The 26,205-nt window shown below is 47.1% G+C and overlaps 2 protein-coding genes and 1 long non-coding RNA gene across 6 annotated transcripts in view; 2 read left to right on the top strand and 1 right to left on the bottom strand.

The window, feature by feature from the left end:
• Cpne1 (copine 1) overlaps positions 1-10,033 on the top strand; it is a 40,509-nt gene extending 30,476 nt beyond the window's left edge. For all 4 annotated transcript variants that reach the window (XM_059261742.1, XM_059261740.1, XM_059261744.1 and 1 more), the window contains 15 exons: positions 1,612-1,740; positions 1,839-2,018; positions 2,140-2,214; positions 2,292-2,363; positions 2,471-2,551; positions 2,682-2,771; positions 2,874-2,960; positions 3,081-3,167; positions 3,263-3,322; positions 3,406-3,539; positions 3,641-3,695; positions 4,837-4,888; positions 6,956-7,089; positions 7,250-7,486; positions 7,628-10,033. In XM_059261742.1, coding sequence (XP_059117725.1) covers positions 1,612-1,740; positions 1,839-2,018; positions 2,140-2,214; positions 2,292-2,363; positions 2,471-2,551; positions 2,682-2,771; positions 2,874-2,960; positions 3,081-3,167; positions 3,263-3,322; positions 3,406-3,539; positions 3,641-3,695; positions 4,837-4,888; positions 6,956-7,089; positions 7,250-7,486; positions 7,628-7,768 — 1,614 coding nt within the window. In that variant the 3' untranslated portion in view covers positions 7,769-10,033. The remainder of the gene's footprint in view (positions 1-1,611; positions 1,741-1,838; positions 2,019-2,139; positions 2,215-2,291; positions 2,364-2,470; positions 2,552-2,681; positions 2,772-2,873; positions 2,961-3,080; positions 3,168-3,262; positions 3,323-3,405; positions 3,540-3,640; positions 3,696-4,836; positions 4,889-6,955; positions 7,090-7,249; positions 7,487-7,627) is intronic.
• A 2,383-nt stretch (positions 10,034-12,416) lies between these two features.
• Positions 12,417-17,096, bottom strand: Spag4 (sperm associated antigen 4). The gene is given in 13 exon segments (XM_059259710.1): positions 12,417-12,598; positions 12,702-12,791; positions 13,520-13,687; positions 14,072-14,187; positions 14,296-14,371; positions 14,591-14,699; positions 14,800-14,825; positions 15,046-15,089; positions 15,290-15,351; positions 15,514-15,580; positions 16,072-16,176; positions 16,652-16,840; positions 16,843-17,096. Coding segments are annotated over 13 exon segments (1,329 nt in total). The 5' UTR covers positions 16,961-17,096; the 3' UTR covers positions 12,417-12,439.
• A 6,148-nt stretch (positions 17,097-23,244) lies between these two features.
• LOC131908676 (uncharacterized) lies at positions 23,245-25,920 on the top strand. The gene is made up of 2 exons (XR_009378643.1): positions 23,245-23,851; positions 25,509-25,920. It is a non-coding gene; the product is annotated as an uncharacterized LOC131908676 (long non-coding RNA).
• Positions 25,921-26,205: the final 285 nt, after the last annotated feature.

Here is a 26,205-nt window from a genome sequence, read left to right as displayed (position 1 = left end):
TGGAGACAAAAGGCTAGTCAGTCTGAGACTTGGTCCTGGAGATGGCCTTTTGAATTTCATGCAACAAGTGTATCTAGGTGCTTGATTGAGATAGAGCAGTGCACACATAAATTCTTCACACAGTTTACATTCTAGTAGACTGATTGTATAACGAAAATATGAATAGTGAGTTGGATACTGCTGTGAAAGCAGTAATGGAGTCTGTGATGTGTCAGTGGTGGTTGGAGTTAGTTGAGTGGCAGGTAAGACTCCACATGAAGAGATGTGATGATGAGTAAGAACCTTGCAGGAGAGGGAACAGTCATGTGGGTGATAAAAACAGAGAGCAGCCCGACCGAGACTGCGGGGCTTTGGACTGGGAGTCCGGTGGGCTTGAGGAATGGCGAGGTCGGGATGAGTGGCAAGAGAATCACCAGATGAGTTTCGATTTTCCAGATCCTACCTCAGACTGCTGTGCAGCTTGTATGTTTTCTATGAGTGGTAGTTCACAGTGGGACAGCGGAGGATTTTTTTGTTATTTATTTTAAGGTATGTGCATGTGTCTATGGACTAAATGTACGGACCAGAGACATTGGTCCCCCTGGAGCTGGAGTTGTTGGCAGATGTGAGCCACCCAACATGGGCGCCAGGAACTGAACTCAGGTCTCTGCAAGAGGAAAATATTCTCTTAACTGCTGAGCCACTTCTTAAGCCCTTTTGTTTGCTTTTGAGTCAAGATCTCATGTAACCAAGGCTAACTTCATACTGACCGTGTAGCTCAGGCTGGCCTGGAATTCTTGTTCCTTCTGTTTGGCCTCCTGGAGATAGAATTACAGTGTGAGCCACAACTTGGCATTTTTTGTCTGTTTGGTTTTTGAGATAGAATTTCACTTTGTAGCCATGGGTAGCCTGGAACTCTGTATGTTATCTAAGGTGGCCCTTGGACTTAGAGCAGTCCTGCTTCTGCTTCCTGTGTGCTGTGATTATAGGCAGTGCCACCAAGCCTGGCGTGACTGTTTTGCCAGGATAAATTTGGTTGCTGTATTAATAGCCTGTTGGGGGTGGAGATAGGCAGTGGAAGTAGGGGTGGCACACAGGTTAAGAGACCAGCTGAAGACTATTGCTATTTCTAGGCAACATAAATAGTGGCTTCGACTAGATCATGACGTGGGAATGGCGAGGAGTAGACTTGAACAGCTGACTAGAGATTAGAAGAGTCAATGGGTAGGATGGATGCCAACTTGCAAGATGTAGGACCTCGGAGTTGGAGGGCATCGTTATCCACAGAGACTTTTGGGGAGCAGTATCTAGACAGTGGCTCCACTGGAGACTGTTGGAATTGAAGTATGGCCTGGTTCTGACTTTGGGGCAGGCGCTAAGAGAGCCGAGTGAGATTGATTATTCTCTGCAGTGGTTAAGACTCAAGTCCCGGGTCTGGACAGCATTGGTGAGATTAATTTGGAGCCAGAGTTTGTTATCACAACTGTGTCCTGTGCTATTGAGCTCACTTAGGGCTCAGGGGTGTGGAGGCTGCCTGTGTGAAGCCTGCGGCTTTCCTGGGCTGGGAACTATAGTCAGTGAAAGATGGAGGAGAGACCCTGATGCTTGACCAAGCTCTTTCCCCCCACCCAGATGGCCCACTGTGTGACCTCGGTTCAGCTGTCCGTTTCCTGTGACCATCTCATTGACAAGGACATCGGCTCCAAATCTGACCCACTCTGCGTCCTTTTACAAGATGTGGGAGGGGGCACCTGGGCTGAGGTGAGACGGACCTTGAAGGTTACGGTCATTGAGGGAGGGTAGGATTATGTTTTGGGGTGACAGGTTTGTAACTGATGCTTAGTGGCCTCTTCCCACAGCTTTGCCGGACTGAGCGAGTCCGGAACTGCTCAAGCCCCATGTTCTCCAAGACTCTGCAGATTGAGTACCACTTTGAGACTGTCCAGAAGCTACGCTTTGGAATCTATGACATAGACAACAAGACACCAGACCTGGGGGATGATGACTTCCTAGGGGGAGCTGAGTGTTCCCTAGGTCAGGTATGTAGGGTCAGGGATTAAGAAGTGTACCAAGAAGTAACCTCGGAGGTTGGATGTGCCGGTCAGGCGGGACCTAACTCTGTCTGAGGTCCTGATGCCTCTCTCACCTCATTTTCCCCAGATTGTGTCCAGCCAGACTCTGACTCTACCCTTGATGTTGAAGCCGGGAAAGCCTGCCGGCCGGGGAACCATCACCGTAAGGAATAAAGCCTAGGCTGGGAAGCAATTTATGTGATGAATAATTCATGAGGTGATATAGTCCTCTCTACCCAGGTTTCAGCCCAGGAGTTAAAGGACAGTCGTGTAGTAACCATGGAGGTGGAAGCTAGAAACCTAGATAAGAAGGTGTGTCTGGAAGGAGGCCCTGGGGATCCAAGAATGAAGGGGACAGAGGGCTGACACGGTGGCTGTCTTTCTGAGTCTTATAACTGGGGTCTCTCTGGCATCGGCAGGACTTCCTAGGAAAATCTGATCCGTTCTTGGAGTTCTTCCGACAAGGGGATGGGAAGTGGCACCTGGCATACAGATCTGAGGTGCGGCTCAGAGAATCTCCAGGGTTTGTGATGAGCAAGTTTGGGAACTGAGGGAGAAAGACTGTTTGTGGGTAGCAGAGGGTGGGAGCTCTTCATGGGCCAGGCCAGAGCTCACTATCCTCCACCCCAGGTGGTCAAGAACAACCTGAACCCTACGTGGAAGCGCTTCTCAGTCCCTCTTCAGCATTTCTGCGGTGGGGACCTCGGCACACCCATCCAGGTGAGGAGTTTACCTTAATAGACTGATCAAGGGAACAGATCCTGGGAAGGGACTTATTGCCTGCCCTGTGTCTCCTTTATACATACACGCACCCTCTCTCAGGTACGCTGCTCAGACTATGACAGTGATGGGTCACATGATCTCATTGGTACATTCCACACCACCTTGGCCCAGCTTCAAGCAGTCCCGGTAAGTATTGATTGTTTACAGTGCTTTGGTGGGCCTAGAAGGCTGCTGCCTAGGGGGATGTCTGGCCAGTTTGGCTTAGGTCCTTGGCTGATGCTGTGGTGGTTTCCTCCTCCTGACCAGGCTGAATTTGAATGTATCCACCCTGAGAAGCAGAAGAAAAAGAAAAGCTACAAGAACTCTGGAACTGTCTGTGTCAAGACTTGCCGAGTAAGATGGTAGCCCATGTGGCCCATGTTCTGAGCTTTGGACCCCATGATGCTAGCCCTCTATTAGCCACAGCCTAACCCCGGTTTCACTTGCAGGTTGAAACAGAGTATTCCTTCCTGGACTATGTCATGGGAGGCTGCCAAATCAACTTTACTGTAAGTTGCTGTCCTAGAGACAAGGGAACAGGCCTTAAGGCTAAGGTAGCCTTTATTTACCTCCATTCTTGGTCTCTTCCCAGGTGGGTGTGGACTTCACTGGTTCCAATGGGGACCCATCCTCACCTGACTCATTGCACTATCTGAGCCCTACGGGAGTCAACGAGTATCTGACGGCACTGTGGAGTGTGGGCAGCGTGGTTCAAGACTATGACTCGTGAGTTCTAGGTCCTGGCCGCTCCCATGCACTATGCACTTCTCAGCCTCTGGACTCAGAAACCCTTCTCTGCTTCTTTTACAATTCACTGTCCTCCACAGAGACAAACTATTTCCAGCATTTGGATTTGGGGCCCAGGTACCCCCTAATTGGCAGGTAAGCTCTCTTCTTCCTTCTCTCTATTCTCGTTTTTAGTATCAGGATCCTAATCCCAGAGTCTGTGGTAAATTTATTTATTGCTTGGCATCCAGCTCCAAGGAGAGATATGGGGATCTGTTCTTGCAGGCAGGTATACAGGTATACACAGGGCCAGATTGCTCCTGTGGGAACCCTGCCATATATCAGAATGCCCTTGTTTTGATTTTGTATTTTGGGGCTTGAACCCAGGGCCTTAAACATGTTAAACATGCACTCTACCGACTACAGTTGAGCCCCTCAAGAGTGTGCTGCTTCATGGCACAGAAAGGTCTGTGGGGGTGGTTAACCTACAGAGATGGCTCAGCAGTCGAACTCTTGCTGCTCCTCCAGATGACCAGAGTTCAGTTCCCAATTACCCACGTACGATGGTTAGCTACCTGTAACTCGGCTCCAAAGAGAACCCAATGCATTTTTCTGATCGTGTTGGGCATGGACACACACAAACAAATCTCAATAAAAAGTCTTAGCCAAGCCCGGCGGTGGTGGCGCACACCTTTAATTCCAGCACTTGGGAGGCAGAGCCAGGCGGATCTCTGTGAGTTCAAGGCCAGCCTGGGCTACCAAGTGAGTTCCAGGAAAAGACGCAAAGCTACACAGAGAAACTCTGTCTCGAAAAAACCAAAAAAAAAAAAAGTCTTAGCCAGGCATGGTGGTGCAGAACTTTAATCCCAGGACTCAGGAGGCAGAGGCAGGCCAATCTCTGTGAGTTCAAGGCCAGCATGTGAGTTCCAAGACAGCCAGGTTTACATAGACCTTGTCTGGGGGCTAAAAAAATGGTGTGTGGGGGGGTGGGATTCAGGATGCTAAAAAGGAGGGGAAGGTAGGGAGGAAGATTCTCATTTTTTCTCTCTTTTTGGTTTTTTGTTTGTTTGTTCTGGCTGGCCAAAGTGTCCAGAGGTCCCAGTGCCTCTCTCTTCTGGGATTAAAACTGCATACTCCTATACCTAGCCCTTTTTGTTTTTTTCCTTTTTGAAATAGGTCTCACTTTATAACTCAGACTAGGTTTAAACTTGCAATTTTCTAGTCTTAGTTTCCTGTGTGCTAATTTTAGAGGTGTGTAACCCATACCTGGTTCAGTCATTTTCATTTTTGCCCTCAGGTCTCACATGAATTTGCCTTGAACTTCAATCCCAGTAATCCCTATTGTGCAGGTAAGTCCCGATTCTGCAGTGTGAAACAGTTCTACCCCTGAGGAGTGAGCTTTCATGGGGAGAGAAGATGAGGGGCTAGAGCTAGCCCAGTGGAGTTGAGCTCATCTTCTTACTGAAATGACGGGGGGCAAGTTGCTTACCTCTGTGTGCTTTGGTTTTAAAATAAAACAAATTTCCTGGGCCTAGTGACAGAGCTCTATATTCCCAGCTACTTAGGAGGGTGAGGCAAGAAAATCAAAAGTTCAAGGCCTGCCTGGGCGGGCAACTTGGTCTCAAATGAAAAGATGGAAAAAGGCTGTGTGGGCTGTCACTGACGCTGCTGTCCTAAGGATGGAATCCAGAATTTCATATATACCAAGCACGCACTCCGTCACTGGCCACATCCCCAGCCCAGTGGAGGCAGATGTTTTGTGGGAACTCCCCAAGCTGTTTGTAAAGACCCAAGATTTGGGGCTGGAGAGATGACTTAGCTGTTAAGAGCACTGACTCCTCTTCCAGAGAACCTGGGTTTAATACTTAGCACCCACATGGCAGCTCACAGCGATCTGAAACTCCAGTTCCAGGGCAACTGACACCCTCACATAGATACACATGCAGGCAAAACACCAATGCACATATCCCTTTACACTAAATACTTCAAGTATGTTTCCTAAAATCAAGGACATTTAAAAAAAAAAAAAATTCTATGTTACTGGAGATTGAAACTAGGCCCTTGTATATGCTACGTAATTTGCTTTACCAGAGAGCTATATCCCAGCCCCTTATTACTTTTATTAAATTTTTGTTAGCATGTGATTATTTTCATTTTGACTTTTTTTTTTTGCATTTGAGTCAGGTTCTTGTTATAGCTTACACTAGTCTCAAACAGATCCTTCTGTTTCCACCTCTCAACTGTTGAGATTATAAGCCCGTGCTATTTGCATACATGTATATCTTATTACACTCCTAGCCCTCCCTCATCCACCTCTCCTATATAGTACCCTGATCTGCTTCATGTCACATATTTCATTATTCCATTGCATTTTTTTGTTTTGTTTTGTTTTTGATACAGGGTTTCTCTGTGTAGCCCTGGCTACCCTGGAACTCATTCTGTAGACCAGGCTGGCCTTAAACTCAAGAGGTCCACCTGTCTCTCCCTCCTGAGTGCTGGGATTAAAGGAGTGAGCCACCACTGCCTGGCTCTATTACCTTATCTTGTGGGCCCCTCCCTTTATAAAAGACTCCCCCCCCCATAGTCCCCTTTCTTTTATAACCTCAGAATATATTACATACATATGTTTTTTAAATTTAAATTCTATGTCTTCTCAGTCTGCCAAACTTTTTTTTTTCTCCCTTCTTGAGACAGAGTCTCTCTCTGTACTCTGGCTGGGATGGCCTAGAATTATGTAAGCTAGCCTCAAACTTGGTGACCCAGGCCAGGGGTGGTGGTTCACGCTTTTAACCCCAGCATTTGGGAGGCCAAGGCAGGTGGATCTTGCCTGGTAGGATTAGTTCTCCCCCTCTAACTCTGTAGTTCCGTGGATGGAACTCAGGTTGCTGAGCTTGTACACCCGTTAGCTGCTGAGCCACCTAGATGGCCGTATGTGCTTTTGAAGGTCTTCCTGTGTGTGCCAGGCTCTCTTGACGCTCGGTTCCCGAAGAACTGATACAACAGGCTCTACTACTCCCCAGTTCAGAAAATAACTATTTTGTTTTTATTTTTTCGAGACAGGGTTTCTCTGTGTAGCCCTGGCTGTGCTGGAACTCTCTCTGTAGACCAGGCTGGCTCCTACTCAGAGGTCTACCTGCCTCTGCCTCCCGAGGGCTGGGTTCAAAGGTGTGCATCACCACCTCTTGACTCAGAAAATAACTCTTAATCTGGGTTTTAATTCAAGATATTACTTATATTGAGTGCTGTCTTCTTTGCCCCTTAGTTTCATTTGTTGGAGAGTGCTGTGTCTTGAGAGATAAGGGTGAAATATTCCCAGGTTTCCACATCTGGGCCTAGGTGGGCAGGTGTAAGGTCTAACTTCATCCCGTGAGGTCTAAGGTCTACAACTTGACAGCATTTTCTGCTGTTCTTTGTAGGCATCCAGGGCATTGTAGACGCCTACCGTCAAGCGCTGCCCCAAGTCCGTCTTTACGGCCCTACCAACTTCGCACCCATCATCAACCACGTGGCTAGGTTTGCAGCCCAGGCTGCACAGCAGAGGACTGCCTCGGTAAGAGCTGGGGATAGCTAAGAGCTGGGGATAGCTGTGGCACTGAGGTGGCGAGGGCTGGATACTGAGGGGTATCTCGTCAGTGGGGATGCGTGGCTGGTTTATTGGGAGGGGTTGGGAAAGAGGATTTGCCTCAGTACAGGAATGAACTTGTCCCTAGCAATACTTCGTACTGTTGCTTTTGACTGACGGCGCTGTGACAGACGTGGAGGCCACATGTGAGGCTGTGGTCCAAGCCTCAAAGCTGCCCATGTCCGTGATCATTGTGGGCGTGGGTAGTGCTGACTTTGAGATCATGGAGCAGCTGGATGCTGATGGTGGCCCTCTTCGTACACGCCGTGGAGAAGCAGCTACCCGTGACATAGTGCAGTTTGTGCCTTACCGACGGTTTCAGAATGTGAGTAAGGTTTGGGGGTAGGGTTGAGGTCCAGTAGATAAAGCTTTTTCATCAAAGTCTGGCAAGGTTGAGTTTTGGACAAGGTGTAGACCCTGGGAGACTTGCAGGCCCTCGTTGACTTTGCCTTTCTTCTCTGGACAGGCTCCACGGGAGACACTGGCACAGACTGTACTTGCGGAAGTGCCCACTCAGCTGGTTTCCTACTTCAAAGCCCAAGGTTGGGCCCCATTCAAAGCACCTCCAGCTCCAGCCACGGGCCCTGCACAGCCCCCTGAGGCATAGGTTCGCTCGGAGAGTAGGCTATGGTCAGTCTACTTCAGCCTGCACCATCCTCTGGGCCATGGACCAACCCTGCACATTCTTCCCACTTTATGGTTGATACTTTTATACTTGCTTCTGCTATTGCTGCTCTTGACCTACCTACCTGTCCCTGACACCATTTCATTCAGGAAAGACTAGTATAAAGATCACCCCCGTCAAAGGGTTACAGATTGGTATAGATAGCCTTGCCTACTTTGGCCTTGAGTCTTAGTCTGTTGACCTTGGGCTTGTTGAGTGAAAGGTCCCTTTGGTCTGATAACTCTATCCAAGCAAATTGGGTCTATTCACTCCAGAAGCATACTTTGAAAACACAAAGTTTGAATATAAAGTAAGCATATGCTTGTCCCTTCCTCTGGGTGGAGCTGAGCTGAGCTGGGCACACGGACAAGGTGGAGGGTGCTACGCCTCATGAGAGGTGGCAGAGCTGAGAGACAGCTTCACAGCAGAGGGAGGGCTGTTAGACTCTTGTGCTAGCTCCGTTCCTTGATGCTTTGGGGAACACTTGTTGTGTAGCCCAGACTTGCCTGCAGTTTACCATCCTGTCTCAACCTGGAATTATAGGCATGTGCTACCATGTCTGGTTTACAGTCCTATTTTTTTTTTTTTTTTAATTTGACATAAAATCTCATGTATCAGCCGGGTGGTGGCGCATGCCTTTAATCCTAGTTCTTGGGAGGCAGAGGTAGGTGGATCTCTGAGTTTGAGGCCAGCCTGGTCTACAGAGTGAGTTCCAGGACAACCAGCGCTGTTATAACAGAGAACCCCTGTCTTGATTTAAAAGGGTCTCATGTAGCTCAGGCTGGTCCTACACGTGTAGCCAAGGATGACTTGAATTCCTGGTCCTCCTACCCCCACCTCCCAAGTGCTAGGATTATAAGCATGCCCACTGTGTCCAGCTTAATACCTTTTTATATTATTAGAGATTAAACATGTATGTTCATTGTGGAAACACTTTATAGGAGGGACACATCGTAACCACATTGCCCAGGCTGGCTTCAGATTCTTTGTACTCAAGGGATCCTCCTTCCTCAGCTTCGAGAATAGATGGAACTATGGTGGACTTGGTGCCTGCTTTAGAAAAACAGATTTTCTTTTGCAGGGAGAAGGGAACTTTTAAATGCAGATTAAAATTTCACTCAATCTGCCAGTTAGTCATGGTTATGCACAACTTGAATCCCAGCACCCAGGAGGCAGAGGTATTTCACAATTTTTTTTAATCTAATCAGACATTGTTTCAAAACTGGGTGCGGTGCACACCTTTAATCCCAGCACTCAGGAGGTAGAGGCAAGTGCATCTCTGAGTTTGAGATCAGCTGGGTCTACAGAGCAAGTTCCAGGACAGCAAGAGAAACCCTGTGTCAAAAAAACTAAAGGAAAAAAATTGTCTCAAATATCAGTATCATAAAAATAGATAATGAGCCAGGCAGGTGGTGCACACCTTTAATCACTCAGGAGGCAGAGGCAGGCGAATCTTTCTGAGTCAAGGCCAACCTGTTCTACAGTGCGAGTTCCAGAACAGCCGAGACTGTTACACAGAGAGAAAAAAAAAGGGGGGGGGGGGAGACAGATAAAGGGAACAAAGCTTGGTGGCTCATGGCTGTAATGCCAACACTTGGAAGTCTGGGGCAGGTAGATTGCTGAGAGTCTGATGTAGACTTAAATTATACTATGAATTTCAGATCAGATTTCTAAAAATCTTTAAAAAGAAATCACATACACTGTTTGTATCTGGTTTGCATTGATTTTGGATGCCTTATCAAAGCTGCCTTGTCTCCTTTTCCAAGCCTATGCTATTCTTATAATAACCAGAATTTAGTAATCTCCTGAGATTCCTTTTGTTCTGCTTACATAGATATTTGAGGAATTGGTTCCTAGATGTGGAAATGATAGATCACAGGATATTTACAGTTTCAGCAGGTATCACAGGTAGCCTTCTGTGAACGCTATAGTCCCACTCGTTCCATTTGTCAACTCACACTCACCTTGAACTTCCATATGTAGACAAGGTATTGTTCATACATTTACTTCATCCTCAGCATCCTGCTCCTGGGCTGTATGTGTCAGAGTCTTGATTGTTCTTTTTAATATGTTCAAAGTCTGTTCCCTCAGCTGTTACTGTTTCATGTTTTTATATGCAATATGAAAATTTTATTTTTTATATATGCTAATCTGCTTTTTTAAATGTATCCGTATATCAATAATAATAAATACTCCTCAGTGGCTGCATTTGTTTTTTGTCTTGTTTTGTGTTTGGTGCTGGGAATTGTGCCCACTAGGGTCTAAGTCATGCTAGAGTCAGGCTCTACCACTTAGCTTATCTTTGAGTATATGTAGTAGGCTCTAGAGTTCAAAGACATCTTCTACTACACAGTCTGAGGATAGCCTGGGCTATACAAGACCCTGTTCAAAAAAGAGAGGACCTTAGGAGATTGCTAACTGGATTAAGTGCTTGCTTGTAGAAGCTAAACCACCTGAATTCTATCGTAGAGTCCATGTAAAGGTGGAAGGAGAAATTAACTCCACACAGTTGTCCTCTGCCCTCCACACTAGCAATGGTACGTACATTCGTTAGACATGTATGAAAAGTGTGAACAGAAGCTGAATGAAGTGGTTCATGTCTATGGTCCTAGCACTGGAGTGCCTGAGGCAGGAGTATTGCCTTGAACTTTATGCTAACCTGGGCTACACAGTGAGTTTAGCCCAGCCTTGGATGGGGAAAAAATGAAGTCTTAAGGATTTTGCTTCCTATGGTTAAACTGCCCTCTGTGTATGTGTACTGAGAATTGAATCCAGGACCATGGGCTTTTGCAGACTAGGTAAACTGATGCTCTGCTAGCTCTTATCAATCCATCTGTCCCTGCCTCTGCCTCCCAAGTGCTGGGATTAAAGGTGTGCACTACCATGCCCAGTCTTTAATCCTATTTTTTTCTTTTTGTTTTTTTTGAGACAGGGTCTATGTAGTACTGACTCCTGGGCTCAAACTCAGAAATTCCTTACCTTTGCCTCCTGAGTGCTGGAATTAAAGGCATCTGGACACCACCATGCCCAGCCCTTAGTTCTATTTTTTTTTTCCTCGAGACGGTTTCTCTGTAGTTTTGCACCTTTCCTGGAGCTCACTTGGTAGCCCAGGCTGGCCTCGAACTCATAGAGATCCTCCTGGCTCTGCCTCCCGAGTGCTGGGATTAAAGGTGTGCGCCACCACTGCCCTGCTCCTTAGTTGTATTTTTAACCTTAATTTTAATTTGTTCCTACTATATTAATTTGTATGTGTGCATGTGTATGTGTCATAGTACACATGGAGGTCAAAAGACAACCCGTGGGACTTGGCTCTCTATTGTATGGGTCCTAGAGACTGAATTCAGCTCATATGACTTGGGGGCAAGCCCCTGTAACCCACTTGAGTCATCTTAATGACCCTTAATTTTTTTTATTACATTTAAATTTTTTGTATGAAAGTGCCACAGCATATGGGAGGTCAGAGGATAGATTTGTGGAGTTGGTTCTCTTGTTCCACCATGTAGGTCCCGGGGATTAAGTTCTAATTGTCAGGCTTGGTGGCCTTTCCCTGCAGAGATGTCTTTAGCCCTAGCCTTGGCTTTTGTTGTTGAATTTTTATAGGTTTGGGTGTTTTGCCTGCTTCAATGTGTGCCTAGTGTCTAAGAAGGCTAGAAGAGGGTTTCACATCCCCTAGAACTGGAGTTACAGGTGGTTGTGAGCTGCTGTGGTTGCTGGGAATCAAACTCATGTCCTGGAAGAGCAGCCAATGGTCTTAACCACTGGAACCATCTCTCCAGCCCCCAAACCTTAGGTTTTGAGAATACTTGGTGTGGGCACTTATGTCTTCAAATGACAAAATACTATCACCCTAATTTAAATAGGTGGGTAAGTGTTCTGCCTCACATACCAGTAGGAAGGATCCCAACATCCAAGGTAAATAATGCATTTTTTTGCTCATACTAGTTTCTCTTTTCCACCCTTAGGAACTCTAATTATTTGACTGCCTATTTGCATGCCCCCCCCCCCCCAGTTCTTTTAACCATTACAGTGAGGATTCGTGAGTCTGATGAACATCAGATGACGTACACCTAAGGCTAGTAATGACTAACTGCATGAGGGCTACCGGGCCTGGGTCAGCTTTGACTCAAGGACTCCTAGGAATTTCCAGATCTTAGCTTTTCAGTGTTTGCCAGAGGAGAGTTCCCCCTCTATCTGTACATAGGAGGAACTGAGGACATTTCCAGGATTTGGGGGTAGGGATTGAACACAAGTATGGCTTCAGCTGCCTGCCTGGTAGTTCTCCAGTTGAAAAGGGATGCCTCCCGAGGAAGGCCCCATTCTTGTGTTACTTTTCACTAGTACAAGTAGAGCTTGTCTGAGCAGTTTTCTCTGGACTGAGGATCAAGCTGCATCTTGTACAGTATAGAATATGTCTACAACACTGTCTCTTGCATACTGTAGGCACTGTAAACACCAGCTGCTGCCACTATACCAGGAAAAGAGGATGTATTGAGGCCATATTCTGCCAGACTGACCTGCCATAGGCAGCCAGAGCTTTCCCCAAAAGGTGACCTCTCAGCACTGATGCAGTTTTCTTTAGCACAAATCTCAGTTCTACTCCAACCATCAGCATTTTTAATGAGGCCCCCCAGTGACCCCTGTGGCATTGTCCTCTGCCCACTCTGAGATCCGCACACCATGGGCACGGACTCGATATAAGCATGTGAAACGTGGATGGCCCCAGTTGCTTAGAATCTGAATCTTCACCTTGGGGAAGGCTGACGGAGGGTCATTCTGGGGAGACAAACGAATCGTGCCAACAACTGCTCTAAGACTGTCCTCCCCATCAACATCCACCGCCCCATTTTAGCACTCTCACCCCCAGAGATACACACACCTGTAGGTGGAAAGTCTGAATCTCAGATTTCTGCACATCAAAGATGAATTTTCCCAAGAGCACTTCAGTCTCATCATCAACTTGGAGCCCCTGGTGGGTGAAAAGTGTATGGCGGAACGGTGAGGCACAGAGGCAAGGAGAGAAAACAGCTTTGTTCAGGATCTTCAATGTGTTCAATAACTGCATGTGCTCTGGCTTGTGTTCTCATGTAAGATACGTAGTGTGGAATGTAGACTTGAAGAAACCAGCAACAGCCAGGGTGTCCTAGCACCAGGGATGCTAAGCCAAGACTAAGTTTAAAGTCAACCTGGGCTGCATAGAATGACCCTGTCTTAAGCAAACAAACCAGGCTATTATAAAGTTGTTAGCAGGGCTGGAAAGATGGCTCTTGCCGGGGACCCAGGTTGGGTTCCCAGCAACCACATGGTGGCTCACACTGTTCTTAGCTCCAGTTCCAGAGGAATCTACCACCCTCTTCTGACTTTCTGGGGCACTAGGAATGTACATGATGCACATACTGGCAAAAACACTCATATCCTTTAAAACATTTTTTAAAGAAATCACTCCTTTTAAGAGCACTATCATCCCTTGTCAGACAACAGTACTTCATAGGTTTTACAGATGCAATGAAATAATGTGTATCGAGCTTGGCAAGCCAAACAAATCTGGATTTAGTTATGCTCATTACAACCTGTAGCAGCCTGTGAGTATGTGCAGTTCACAGATGAGCAAATACTGACAAATGCTGGCAATGGTTCTCACCACTGCCAAGGGTTTCTGAACAAAATTCCCCACCTCCTGGCCTCAGCCCCACTCACAAAGACTGCAAAGTCCCGGGGTGCACTGCTGGCTCCTCCAGTGTGTGCCACGGTGGGTGGAGGATGCTGCAGGGTGATGTCGCTTAACTGCACATGACCTGGCAGTCGGATCACCACCTGGCCTTTATCACCTTCAAAAGCCCAGCAGTTTCCAGGGAACACGTCTGGCTGTAGGGGTTTGGGCAGACCATCAGAACATATGACAAACCCCAGACCAGACAGTACTGAGGACTGGAGGGCACCTGAGCTGCACAGCAAGACTCTGTCCTAGAGCTGCTGCTGCTCAGCCCAGAGCTCTGCCTTCTGCCCTGGACCTTGTCTAACCACGGGAGGCAATGCTGAGTCCCCAGCACTTTACAGTTCTCTTCAGTTTAACTCCATCCTTGGCTTGGCAAGAGCCTCTTCCCACACCATGCCAGACCCTGTGCCCGGTGGGGCACCTCCTGAAGCCAAACTGATCTCAGCTCGAGTCCTCTCTCCACTAAGTTGATTCTTGCCCTCACCCTGGCTCGGCCGTTGTTACCATCCCCAGCTCCCTGGTTCCAGGCCCACCTCCAGTATGACCGAGGGTGGCCGTGCATAGTTCCAGAAGCTCAAGCGATTCCAGAAGTAGGCAGTGTTGGTGTCCTCATAGTCACTGGACGTCTTCTCCAGGTCGATGGAGGCTCCTAGAATGGGCAGAAGTCCCTTTCAGAGGCCCCTAGGCTTTCTCAGCAATGAGGTTGTCTATGACTCGCCCCCTCCAGTCTGTCTCTTTCCACATATCTGTGTCTTACCCACAGAGCTCAGTGCATAGTCAGGTTTCCGAACGAAGTCCTCATTCAGCCTCTGGAACACGAGCTTGGCCACTCTCTAAAGAGGCAGAGGGTGGACCAAGAGGGTTTCGGGCTAGTTTACATTGGGCCGGCTTCTCAGTAACTCAATATCCAGAGATAGGACCTTAAGGGCCTTAAGAGTCCCCACAGTGGGTGTCTGGGTGAAGATTCATCTCAGGACCCAGGATGTGGTAGTTCCAAAGAGCGTCCTTGAGTGACCGCAGCTGGGCCCCTGAGTCCCCATGCAGGGACTCACCTCACTGTGGGCTGCACGAACGCTGGACACCTCCTTGTGGAGTTTATTCAGTTCTGCCTGGAGCTGCTGCAGCTGCTGGCCCTGAGAGTGCACTCGCTGGTGGTACTGGCTGGAATGGAGATGTAGGCACCATGCGATTAGCTACCTGTCCCTGGGCGCTCCTGTCCGAAGGCCCCCACAGATACATTTCCAGAGCTGCCCCCTTTTACCTCAGAGTCAGCATCTCCTTAGGTTCCTGGGGAGGGAGGGACAAATAAGCAACCTTCTCCCAAGTCAGCAGGGTGTGGCCAGACTCACGGCCTCCCTTTTTGAGAATGGCCCCCCCTTTCCTCCCACTCTCAGTTGGCCTCTGGGGATTACACTCAATGCTCTACCCTGCCCCCTCCCAGTAGCCCAAGGATGCCCCCCTCCATGCAACCTCCACCCCACCTGGGGGCTTAGTCTCCCCAACTCACATTCTCCAAAGGGGGGACCAGGTACAGGAGACCCCACCAGAGCGCTGGAGAAAGAGAAGGGCATCCTCTGGTATAAGGGGACAGGGAGGAAAGCAAGGGGGCTGGGGTGGTGGCTGGGGCCGCAGAAGGACGGTGAGAGACCAAGCAGGGGTCACTAGAGTGGGCAGAGGGGCACAGGGGCAGGTGAGCTGGATTTGGCTGCAAACCTGCAGAGCTGGGGCCCCAGGGAATCAAAGCTCCTCACCTGCCAGAAAGACACTCAGAAGCGATGCAGCAGTGAACAGGAAGCGGATGGAACAGACCTCCCTGAGGAACCGGGATGGCAGCTGATGCCTTGAGGCCGTAACTCACCCTAGCCTGACCCCAGGGTCCTAGACCCAGTTCCCGGGAACTCGACCAGATACGAATCCGCTCAAGGCTTGGTGGGGCCCAGCCCTACTGCCCGTCCCTGCCCCGTCTTCCTCTGACCTGTACACACTGACCAGCACGTCTCCTGCCACCGATAACAACACGCTCAGCACCTGAAAGAGGAAGCCTGGGGACCGGGACAGAGAGGGCGAACCATGAGGGGTGAAGTGGTGCAGGTTCACAGAGGCTCGGGAGGGACGAGGGCGCGCGCGGGGTGGTGGTGGTGGTGGTGGTGGTGGTGGTGGTGGTGGTGGTGGTGGTGGTGGTGGTGGTGGCGGGCAAGGTCCTGGGTCTCAGGAGACAAGAGTGGGCTGGAAAAACGAGCTGAGGCTGGACACTCGGACCCGGGCTCGGGCAGGAGAACTGGAGTTCCGAGTGCCAGGTCCGAGGGGATCGGGCTGGATTCTCAGACCCGGGTTCGGGCAGGAGAACTGGGGTTCCGAGTGCCAGGTCCGAGGGGATCGGGCTGGATTCTCGGACCCGGGTTCGGGCAGGAGAACTGGGGTTCCGAGTGCCAGGTCCGAGGGGATCGGGCTGGATTCTCGGACCCGGGTTCGGGCAAGAGAACTGGGGTTCCGAGTGCCAGGTCCGAGGGGATCGGGCTGGCCTGGCTCGTACTCAGGAAGCTCTTCGACACCCGCGGGGTAGGCATCTCCTGCCTCAGATCCAGGGCGGGGAGAAAGCTGAGCTGCTCCTCCAAGCCTGCCGGAGATCCAGCCGGTTCTGCGGGAAGCCCAGGGCTTCATTGAGGTCTTGTGCACGCAAGCTCGCACTTCCCCCGGGGCCCGGGCGCAGGCTCCTGAGCCTGGTGCCAGGCAGCCGGGCAGCCTCTCAAACAGGCCTTGAGCCTGCCGCACCACCCCCCCCGGTGCCACGCCCCCTGCGCACCCCCAGACCCGGGGCGGGGGAGCCGCAGTCAGCAGAAGAACCCGCCCCAGCCTGAGTCCCGGTGAGGCCGGGCCCGGGTCCGGGATGCCACTCACGCCGGCGCTGTGGCGCCTCCTCAGCCATGCCCAGTCACAGGATCTCCTCCGCCCCCTCCCGGGACCGGCCATGGCACCGTGCCTCGCCCCTCAGGGACTCGTGTTGAGCGCGCCCCCGTCAGGCGCGAGTCCGCAACTGCACCCAGGTCCGCGTCGGGCCCCGCCCCCGCGAGCCCGCCCCGCCCTCTCGCCCCCGGGCTCGACCCCGCCCGCACCCGAGGCCCCGCCCCTCACGGTTGCCGCGCCACAGGCGGTCTGCCCATTGTGGCTCCGAGGTGCCGGCATCCGCCAAGAGCTTCCTGCCCATGTGGCTCCTCCGGACGTTTCTGGGCTTAAGACGGGCTCGGCACAGCCCGAGCCCCGGGCCCTTCTGCCCTCGGGCTGCTCGAGCTGCGGCCCCGCCACCGGAGCCCATTGCTGTCCCCCGAAGTCACGCTGTGGGAACTACTGCTGTTGTCGCTGGAGAAGTCGGGTGCTTGCTTGTGAGAGGATGCGGCCGAGCCGGGGCGGGGGCTCCGCCGCATCCTTTCCTGGGGCCGCCCCCCCCCTGGGAAGCCGCAGTCGCCGCAGCCAAAGCCCTCGGCCCTCCCTCAGCTGCGTGAGCCCCGGGCGGCGCGGCCGACTCAGCCCTGGCGTCTGCGACCTGCCCGCTGCTGCCGTCACAGAGGAGCTGTGTCACAGAGCCGCCGTGACGTCACTGGGAGCCCAGCGACTCCCGCGGTGGTTTTTTTTTTTCCTGACCTCTTGGTGTATGGCTTCGTGTGTGTGTGTGTGTGTGTGTGTGTGTGTGTGTGTGTGTGTGTGACCCCGGACGTTGATGTCTGCTGTCTCCAGTCGCTCTCCACCTTCGTTTTTGAGATAGGGTCCTTCTTACTGAACCCGGGGCTCACCGTTTTTTTTCCGCTAGGGCCTGCAAGACCCCATGGATCCTCTTGTCTCCGCTCCCCCCGAGCTTTTGATTACAGGCGTGTGCCTTAACACTCTTCATTTCTGTGGGTTCTGGGGCGAACAAGTCAGGTCCTCAGGCCTAGGCAGCAAGCAGTTTGCACACTGGGCTATGTCAGCCCCTTCCCTAGCTTTTTACTGGAGTGCTGAGTCTCCGCACTTGGGTCCTCAGGCTTCCACTGTAAGGACTCTGTTGACTGCCATCTCCCCAATCCTTTATGTATTTTGGCCATGAGGTCTTGCTATGTGTCTCTGCTGGCCTGGTACTGGCTATGTAACCCGTGATGATCCTAACGCCTATCATTCCCACTGCAATGTTAACTTGTGAGGATTTTTTGTTGTTGTTGGGGGTGGTGTCTTTGAACTCGATGTGGCAGTCTTTGAACTCGATCTGTAGTCTAGGGCTCAGAGTTCCAACAGCTTCTACCTCCAGATTAAAGACGTGCCACCACCGCTGGCAAGGATGGGGATTGTTGTTGTTGTTGGTTTTGTTCACTTCTGTATCCTTCAAGATAGGTCTAGCCTATAATGAGTGCCCAGGTACTTAGGAATATTTAGTAAATATTAAGAGGGAGCAGAGCATCATTCAACACATTAAAAAATACTATGTTTTAATCACCCCTCTATTTATTTTTTAAAGAGTCTCACTATGCAGCCAAAGTTGGTCTGGTGCTCAGCTCTGCCTGCCTCTATCTCCCAACCACTGGGGTAAAAGGCAGGACCTCTCTCTCTCTCTCTCTCTCTCTCTCTCTCTCTCTCTCTCTCTCTCTCTCTCCTCTCTCCTCTCTCCTCTCCTCTCTCTCTCTCTCTCTCTCTCTCTCTCTCCTCTCTCCTCTCTCCTCTCCTCTTCTCTCTCTCTCTCTCTCTCTCTCTCTCTCCTCTCTCCTCTCTCCTCTCCTCTTCTCTCTCTCTCTCTCTCTCTCTCCTCCTCCTCTCTCCTCTCTCCTCTCCTCTTCTCTTTCTCTCTCTCTCTCTCTCTCTCTCTCTCTCTCTCTCTCTCTCTCTCTCCCCTCTCTCCTCTCTCCTCTCCTCTTCTCTCTCTCTCTCCTCTCTCCTCTCTCCTCTCCTCTTCTCTCTCTCTCTCTCTCTCTCTCTCTCTCTCTCCTCTCTCCTCTCCTCTTCTCTCTCTCTCTCTCTCTCTCCTCTCTCCTCTCTCCTCTCCTCTTCTCTTTCTCTCTCTCTCTCTCTCTCTCTCTCTCTCTCTCTCTCTCTCCCTCTCCCTCTCTCCTCTCTCTCTCTCGCTCCCTTCCTCCCTCCCTTCCTCTTTCCCTCTCTCCCCTCTGTGGTGTGTGTGTGTGTCTGTAGATTAGGGAACAACTTTTGGGAGTCAGTTTTCCCTCTCCACCATGTGGGACCCAGGAATCAAATTCAAGTCTTCAGACTTGGCAGCAAGTGCCTTTATCCACTGAGCCATCTTGCCATCTTAGAATGTACATTTAAACAACTACATGCTCAGTCCTAGTGAAGGTCCACACCAGAAAAAGCAATGGTGCTAAAAAAAAACTGCAGAAGGCAACCTTGGTGGGTTGGAGCCAAGGGCCCTAGAAAGCCATGCCATGTGACAGAACTCACGAGACAAATTTATTGGGGGAGGGGGGAAAGGAACACAGAGTGCACCTCTGGGGATAAAGGCTGAGGAGAGGAGAAATAAGAGAGGAAGAGAAATGAAGAGGCAGGAGACGGGAAGAGAGGAGGTACGATACAGCCTCATGTGAGGAGAGAGGAAGAGAGGGAGGGAGGGATTTGTAGTGTGGGATGGTCTTTCTGTATGCTGTGAATATGTGGTGCTACTATTGGTTAATATAGAAACTGTTTTGGCCTATGGTAAGACAGGGTAAGAGCCAGGCGGGAAATCTAAGAGACACACTGGGAGAAGAGGGCGGAGTTAGGGCAGATGCCTAAAGGGTGGCCTCTTATAGTTATCTATTTAAAAGACTGTTTCTTCTCAATACCTTTACAAGAAAAAGACAGAAAAAAATTTGCCTTCACGGTGCCTACTTATAATAATTCTCAGCCAGTTAAGAGATATCAATGGAAGGTTCTCCCACAGGGAATGTTAAATAGCCCAACCCTGTGCCAATATTTTGTATGACAGCCATTGGACATAAACAATTTCCTCAATCTATAGTTTACCATTACATGGACGACATTTTACTAGCTGATTCAAATGTAGATACTTTAGAGTGTTTGAGGAAGTAAAGAAAAATTTGCCTTGTTGATTACAAATTGCTCCTGAAAAGATACAAAGAGGAGAGTCTATTAATTATATAGGATGTAAAATAGGTCTACAAAAACAATAGACCCCAAAAAGTGCAAATTAAGAGAGATGGATTACAGACTCTTAATGACTTTCAAAGGTTATTAGGAAATATTTCCAATCTACTGAGTATTATTGGGGTAAAAAAATGATGAACTGAGAAATTTGTTCAAAACCTTAGAGGGTGACAAGGTCTTAAATAGTCCAAGAGAATTATCTGCTGAAGCTGAGAAAGAATTGGCTTTGGAGGAAAAGAAAATATAGGATGCACATATGGATCATTTGGATCCAAAGCTTGATTACATTTGGGTTATTTTAGCCTCTAAGCATTCTCCTACAGGAATTTTAATGCAGAGGGAAGATATTATATTAGAATGGATATTTCTACCCAATTAAAATCTTATGTGGAAGCCGGGCGGTGGTGGCGCACGCCTTTAATCCCAGCACTTGGGAGGCAGAGGCAGGCGGATCTTTGTGAGTTTGAGGCCAGCCTGGTCTACAGAGCGAGATCCAGGAAAGGCGCAAAGCTACACAGAGAAACCCTGTCTCGAAAAACCAAAAAAAAAAAAAAAAAAAAACGTGTGTGGAAAAGATCTCTGAGTTGATTTCAAAAGGAAAATTGAGACTTCATCAATTAGCAGGAATAGACCCAGCAGAAATTGTAGTACCTTTAACTAATGATGAAATTGACAAATTATGGGCAGAAAGTAAACCTTGGCAAAGAGCTTTCAGTAATTTTTTGGGAGAGATTAACAACAAATATCTCAAAAGCAATGGAATTAAACTTATAAAGAGAACTAACTGGATCCTGTCCTGAGTTGTACAGGAAACACCAATATCTGGAGCCCCTATATTTTATACTGATGTAAACCAAAAGGGAAAAGCAGGTTACAAATCAGAACATTTAAGTAAAGTGGTTCAAGTCCTTATAATTCTGCCCAAAAAACGGAATTATATGCCATTCTAATGGTATTAATGGATTTTTCAGAAACTCTCAACATAGTTACTGACTCTCAGTATGCAGAAAGAATGGTCTTACACATTGAAACTGCTGAATATTTCCCTGATGAGTGAGAATTAACTTCATTATTTATTCAGTTACAAGAAATAATCAAGAATAGGAATCATCCCTTATATATAACGTACATCCAATCCCATACGGCTCTGCCAGGCCCTCTAGCACAAGGTAATGACAAGATTGATTAGTTATTGATAGGAAATGTGCTGGGGGCCCATAAAAACATCATGTCAATAGTAAGGGTTTAAAAAAGGATTTTTCCATAACCTGGCAACAAGCCAAGGAAATTATAAGGAAATATCCTACTTGTTCTTTATACAATCAAACTCCACTACCAGAAGGATGTGTTTCACTTTGAAAAAGCTGATTCTGTAATCATGCATTTGCTAGAAGTTATGGCCATCATGGGTATTCCTGTACAAATTAAAACTGACAATGCTCCAGCATATGTCTCTGGTAAAATGAAATAGTTTTTTGCTTATTACAATACAAAGCATATTACAGATATACCACATAATCCTACAGGCCAAGCAGTCATAGAAAGATCAAATCAAACTCTAAAGGATATGCTAAATAAACAAAGGGGTAACAAAACCTCCCAGAAATAGGTTACATGATGCCCTATTAACTTTGAATTTTCTCAGTGCTAATGAAAAGGAACAACAGCTGTGGAGAGAGATTGGATAATAGGAAAAAACTACAGAATTAAATCAGCCTGTATACTTTAAAGATGTGCTGACCTCAGAATGGAAACCAGGATATGTGTTACGTTAGGGACAAGGTTTTGCTTTTGTTTCCACAGGAGAAAAAAAGCTATGGATACCATCAAAATTGATAAAGGTTTAATTTGAACAAGAGAGACCTCTTAGTTAGAAGAGGTGATAGTTCATTAACCAGCATGACCATTCAATTTAAACTAACTGATAAAACTAACAAATGTTTTCATTTGCTCAAATATAACTTGCCAGAAGGGAACCTCCACAAAGTTAGGGTTGGGGAAGGGTTTTGTTTTTGTCTTTCAGGAGAATGAAGGCTACGGAATCTGAAGAACACTAGACAAATGAGACATCTTAAGGAAAAGGACAAATCATCCAGAAAAAATGTCCTAAGAAAAAGAGTAAATTGGCCTATTGGTATATCACATATCTAACAGGATAAAATTTCATAAACCTTCCTAAATGTTTGTTTCTGCTGTTCTCTACAGACACATAATGCAAATGGTCCCTATGTATTCCCAGTTCAATTAAAAATTAAAGCTGTCTTTGGAGTTGGAGTGTGGCTCTCTCCTCTAAACCCAAGCATGCTTGTTAAAAGAAAATACAAAATCTCTGTATCATATCAGAAGAGCCACCTGATATGGGACAGAAGAAAAACCAAGATTAAGGTACTATTCTATTGCTATTAATCTCATGATCCTTTGGTTTTATTTTTACTCTTTTTTTTTTTTTTTGCGGTTTTTTTCGAGACAAGGTTTCTCTGTGTAGCTTTGTGCCTTTCCTGGAACTCACTTGGTAGTCCAGGCTGGCCTCGAACTCACAGAGATCCGTCTGGCTCTGCCTCCCAAGTGCTGGGATTAAAGGCGTGCACCACCACCGCCCGGCTTTGTTTTGACTCTTTTAAACTTTTCTTCCTTCCTTCCTTCCTTCCTTCCTTCCTTCCTTCCTTTCTTTCTTTCTTTTTCTTTTTTTTCCCTCTGAGACAGGGTTCCTCTGTGTAGCTTTGGAGCCTTTCCTGGAACTCACTCTGTACTCAGGCTGGCCTTGAACTCACAGAGATCCACCTGCCTCTGCCTCCCGAGTGCTGGGATTAAAGGCATGTGCCACCACTGCCCAGCTAAACTTTTAAGGTATGAATTTTATATCAAAATTTATAAGATTAATATGTGTGTGTATATATATATATATATATATATATATATATATATATAACTTTTGTCATGATATTAATGGTCATATAGAGTACTAACTAATTCTAGAAAAAAGGCTTCATTAGCTTCCTGTACATGTTTTCGGTGTTTGAGTCTCTATCAGTTTTCTGCAGTGAACCATGACCATGCCTAACAGTGACTTTGAAGTTTTCAAAAAGATGATGAGACCCCACAATGACGATTCCATCAGGATGATGATAATAGCACCAAGCTGACAAATATCACCCAAAATTGGCTTTGGATTCCAAACTGCCCAGGACAATATCAAGATGACTAGCTGAGGTGACACAGACCCACAGACTACTCCAACCAGGACCTGACCATAATCCTAAATTTTCTTTGTGTCCCAAAAAGACTACCAGTGCCCCCAATTAGCAGGAAGTAGCCTGGAAAACTGCATCCATATTCCCCCAAAAATGGATTATGGATGTTTGTCTTTGTTTAGGATTTGGTTAAAAATTGTTATTGGTCATAAGTCAATCTCTTTCTAGAAGAAGAAAGGGGGATATGATATAGAAATGTATTATATAGAAATGATAGGATAAAAAGGTAGATTATTTAATTTACTCTGAAAAAAGGAGAATATGGATATGATAAGAGAAAAAGGTAGATTATTGAATCTACTCTGAAAAAGAAAAAAGGGAGATTATTGAATCTAATTTTAAAAAGCAGCTACTAGTTTTAAATATTTTACATTGGATTGCATTTTTGTGTATTGTATACAAATTTTGTACATATATAGATACAAATTTGAGATTATTTTTGTTTGAACATACTGTGCATATGTTTCTAATCTTGTTCAAGGTATTGTACCTATACAACTCATTTAACAATGTAATGCAACTTTCTAGTCCCTGAAAGTTATTATTGCCAACTAATATATAAAGAAATGCAAGTTAATAGTTAGTCATTACAATCAAACTTGTAGTCATGTTACTCAAGTTTTCAAGGTCAAACAGAGATATATTTTAGATAGACAGGCCATCTTCAAACACTTCAGAGAACTACAGAACATGACAATTAAGATGTTTTAGTAACAGATCCTTTTTTTTTTTTTTAATGACAATGTGACATGTCTCCTCCTGGCAGCACCAATCTACTTCAGAAAAGATGATGGGCATTGAAGAAACTCTTTATGGAGTTTACTTTCTTTGTGGCAAGTTAGCCACTGGTCAAGAAAGTACCCTTCCCTCAACTGCTGACAGTATGTTGTCCAAATGGACAAGCAGGACACAAAAGAAAGGATTGCTGATCCTTGCCAAGACAAGGTAGGAAGGCCATTTAGAAAATCCTGCTTCACAGATGAGTCTGTCAGATATGTTAGGCCTGTAGGCCAAAGATGGATGCTCCAACGTTGCAGAGGAACCTTGGGCGACTGTCCAGACAACCAGCTATTTCTGTCATTTCTCACATTTTTTAGAAGTCTTTGGTAATCTTATTTCCTTCTTGGGTCTCTGATGGAATTGAAGATTAGATAGTTATAGTTTTCCTTGTTAACAAATTCAGAAAAGAAACTCACTAAAGAGGTGTACAGTATATAAGTTTAAAAGACATCAAAAGATAGTTTGGGGTTGGTAATACAAGTTAGGATAGAAAGTAAATTAAGTACAACATTTTGGACTCACTAAAATAGCATAAATAATAGAGTATTTTTCTCTGAGTGTGTCAAATGTTTATGGACTGGACATTGTTAATGTAATTCTTTTTTTTTTTTTTGGTTTTTCGAGACAGGGTTTCTCTGTGTAGCTTTGCGCCTTTCCTGGGACTCACTTGGTAGACCAGGCTGGCCTCGAACTCACAGAGATCCGCCTGGCTCTGCCTCCTGAGTGCTGGGATTAAAGGCGTGCGCCACCACCGCCCGGCCCTGTTAATGTAATTCTTGACTATATATATTGTATGTATTTATTGTACATATTGTATATGGTTTTTCTTATATTAGTTATAACTTTCTTGTATTATTTTAGACAAAAAAAGGGGAAGTGTGGTGATAGATTATATACCCTAGTAAAATTTGCCTGAATACAGAGGCTACCACAGAGATCCACAACTGGCTAAAATTCAGAGACTAAGCGACAATGTATTGTCAGCTTCAATTGGTGTATCTGAGTAGGGGACACAGAGGTCCTTGTGCTCACAGATAAGCACTAAAGGAACCAGGAATATTGAACACACAGTGTTGTCTCTTCAAAGGAAGAGGTGTATAACCTGCTTTCCACCCAGAAGAGATATGGTTTAATAACCTGGTGACCTTAGTGCTATCTGTATGGCCAGGTCACACCTGAATCCCCTAGACTCTTACATTTGTCTCAGTCATCCTCCCTAGACCCTTATCTTGAGCATTATTTCTCAGTCAATAGAACCTATCTTTATGGGAAGGTCACATGTACTTTCCAATGACCTTTGCACTGTCTGTATGACTGAGACCACACCAGATCCTCAGATCCTTAGGATGTCACATGTAGTGAATCTATAGAACCCATATTTATAGAAGAGGTCACATGTACTTTCCAATGACCTTTGCACTATCTGTATGACTGAGATCACACCAGATCCTTAAGATGTTACATATAGCAAATATAGAACTCATTTTGTTTTGTTTTGTTTTTGTTTTTGTTTTTTTGAGACAAGGTTTCTCTGTGTAACTTTGGAGCCTTTCCTGGAACTCACTCTGTAGTCCAGGCTGGTCTCAAACTCAGAGATCCATCCACCTGCCTCTGCCTCCCGAGTGCTGGGATCAAAGGCGTGTACCACCACCACCCAGCTAGAATCCATATTTATGGTCACATGTACTTTTCGAGGAGTTTTGTTGTAGTGAAGCCTGAAGCTTTATTGTATGCATGGGTTTGAGTTAATTACCACCAGGATTTTTTTTTCTCAAAATTGTGCTGTTCTTCAGTATGCCTAAAATAAACTGTCCTGTGTCAGACTCTAGAAGTTTGAACCAACACTAGCTACTGAGTCGTGTTGAACCAGACTTCCTTCTTGCCTCACTTGGATTGACACTCTGATGGTCCTGGGGGTCACAGAGACCCCCACACATCTACAATGCAACCCTCAACACCTAGAACTTGGGAAACATGGGAAGAAGGAACAGGAGGATTGTAAGAGATGCTTCATCCATGAACTCTCAACAATATGGTCATCTCAGCAAAGCCTGCATAATAACACCAGACATGCCAACCTGGATAGCGGATGTTAGCATTCAGACCCCCCCTCCCCTTCCTTCCTCTTCCTTGCCATGAGGTTGTGTACACCTCCTCTCTCCCTCTCCCCTCTCTCCCTCCCTCCCTCCCTTCCCTTCTCCCTTCTCCCTTTGATAATAAAACTTTTCACACGAGTGCTATTGCATGGTGTGAGTGACTTTTGCCTGTGCCCCTCGGCTCCAACCCACCAAGGTCTCTCCCGCTGTTTTACAACAGGGGAGATTTCATAAGGCTCCACCTCTGGATGAAGAGCTGCTGGCAAACAGTGGCCGCTGAGAGAGGGGGAATCAATTTTCTCCAGAGGCAAACATAGTGACTGGTTATCCCAAGGGGTCAGTGCTGTGGGATTTTCTGTATGTCACATGTGTTGCTAATTAGTCAATAAATAAAACACTGATTGGCCATTGGCTAGGCAGGAA

Source organism: Peromyscus eremicus, chromosome 4 (genome assembly GCF_949786415.1).
Source record: "Peromyscus eremicus chromosome 4, PerEre_H2_v1, whole genome shotgun sequence".
Lineage (NCBI taxonomy): Eukaryota > Metazoa > Chordata > Mammalia > Rodentia > Cricetidae > Peromyscus > Peromyscus eremicus.
This window is presented reverse-complemented; position numbering and strand designations above follow the sequence as displayed.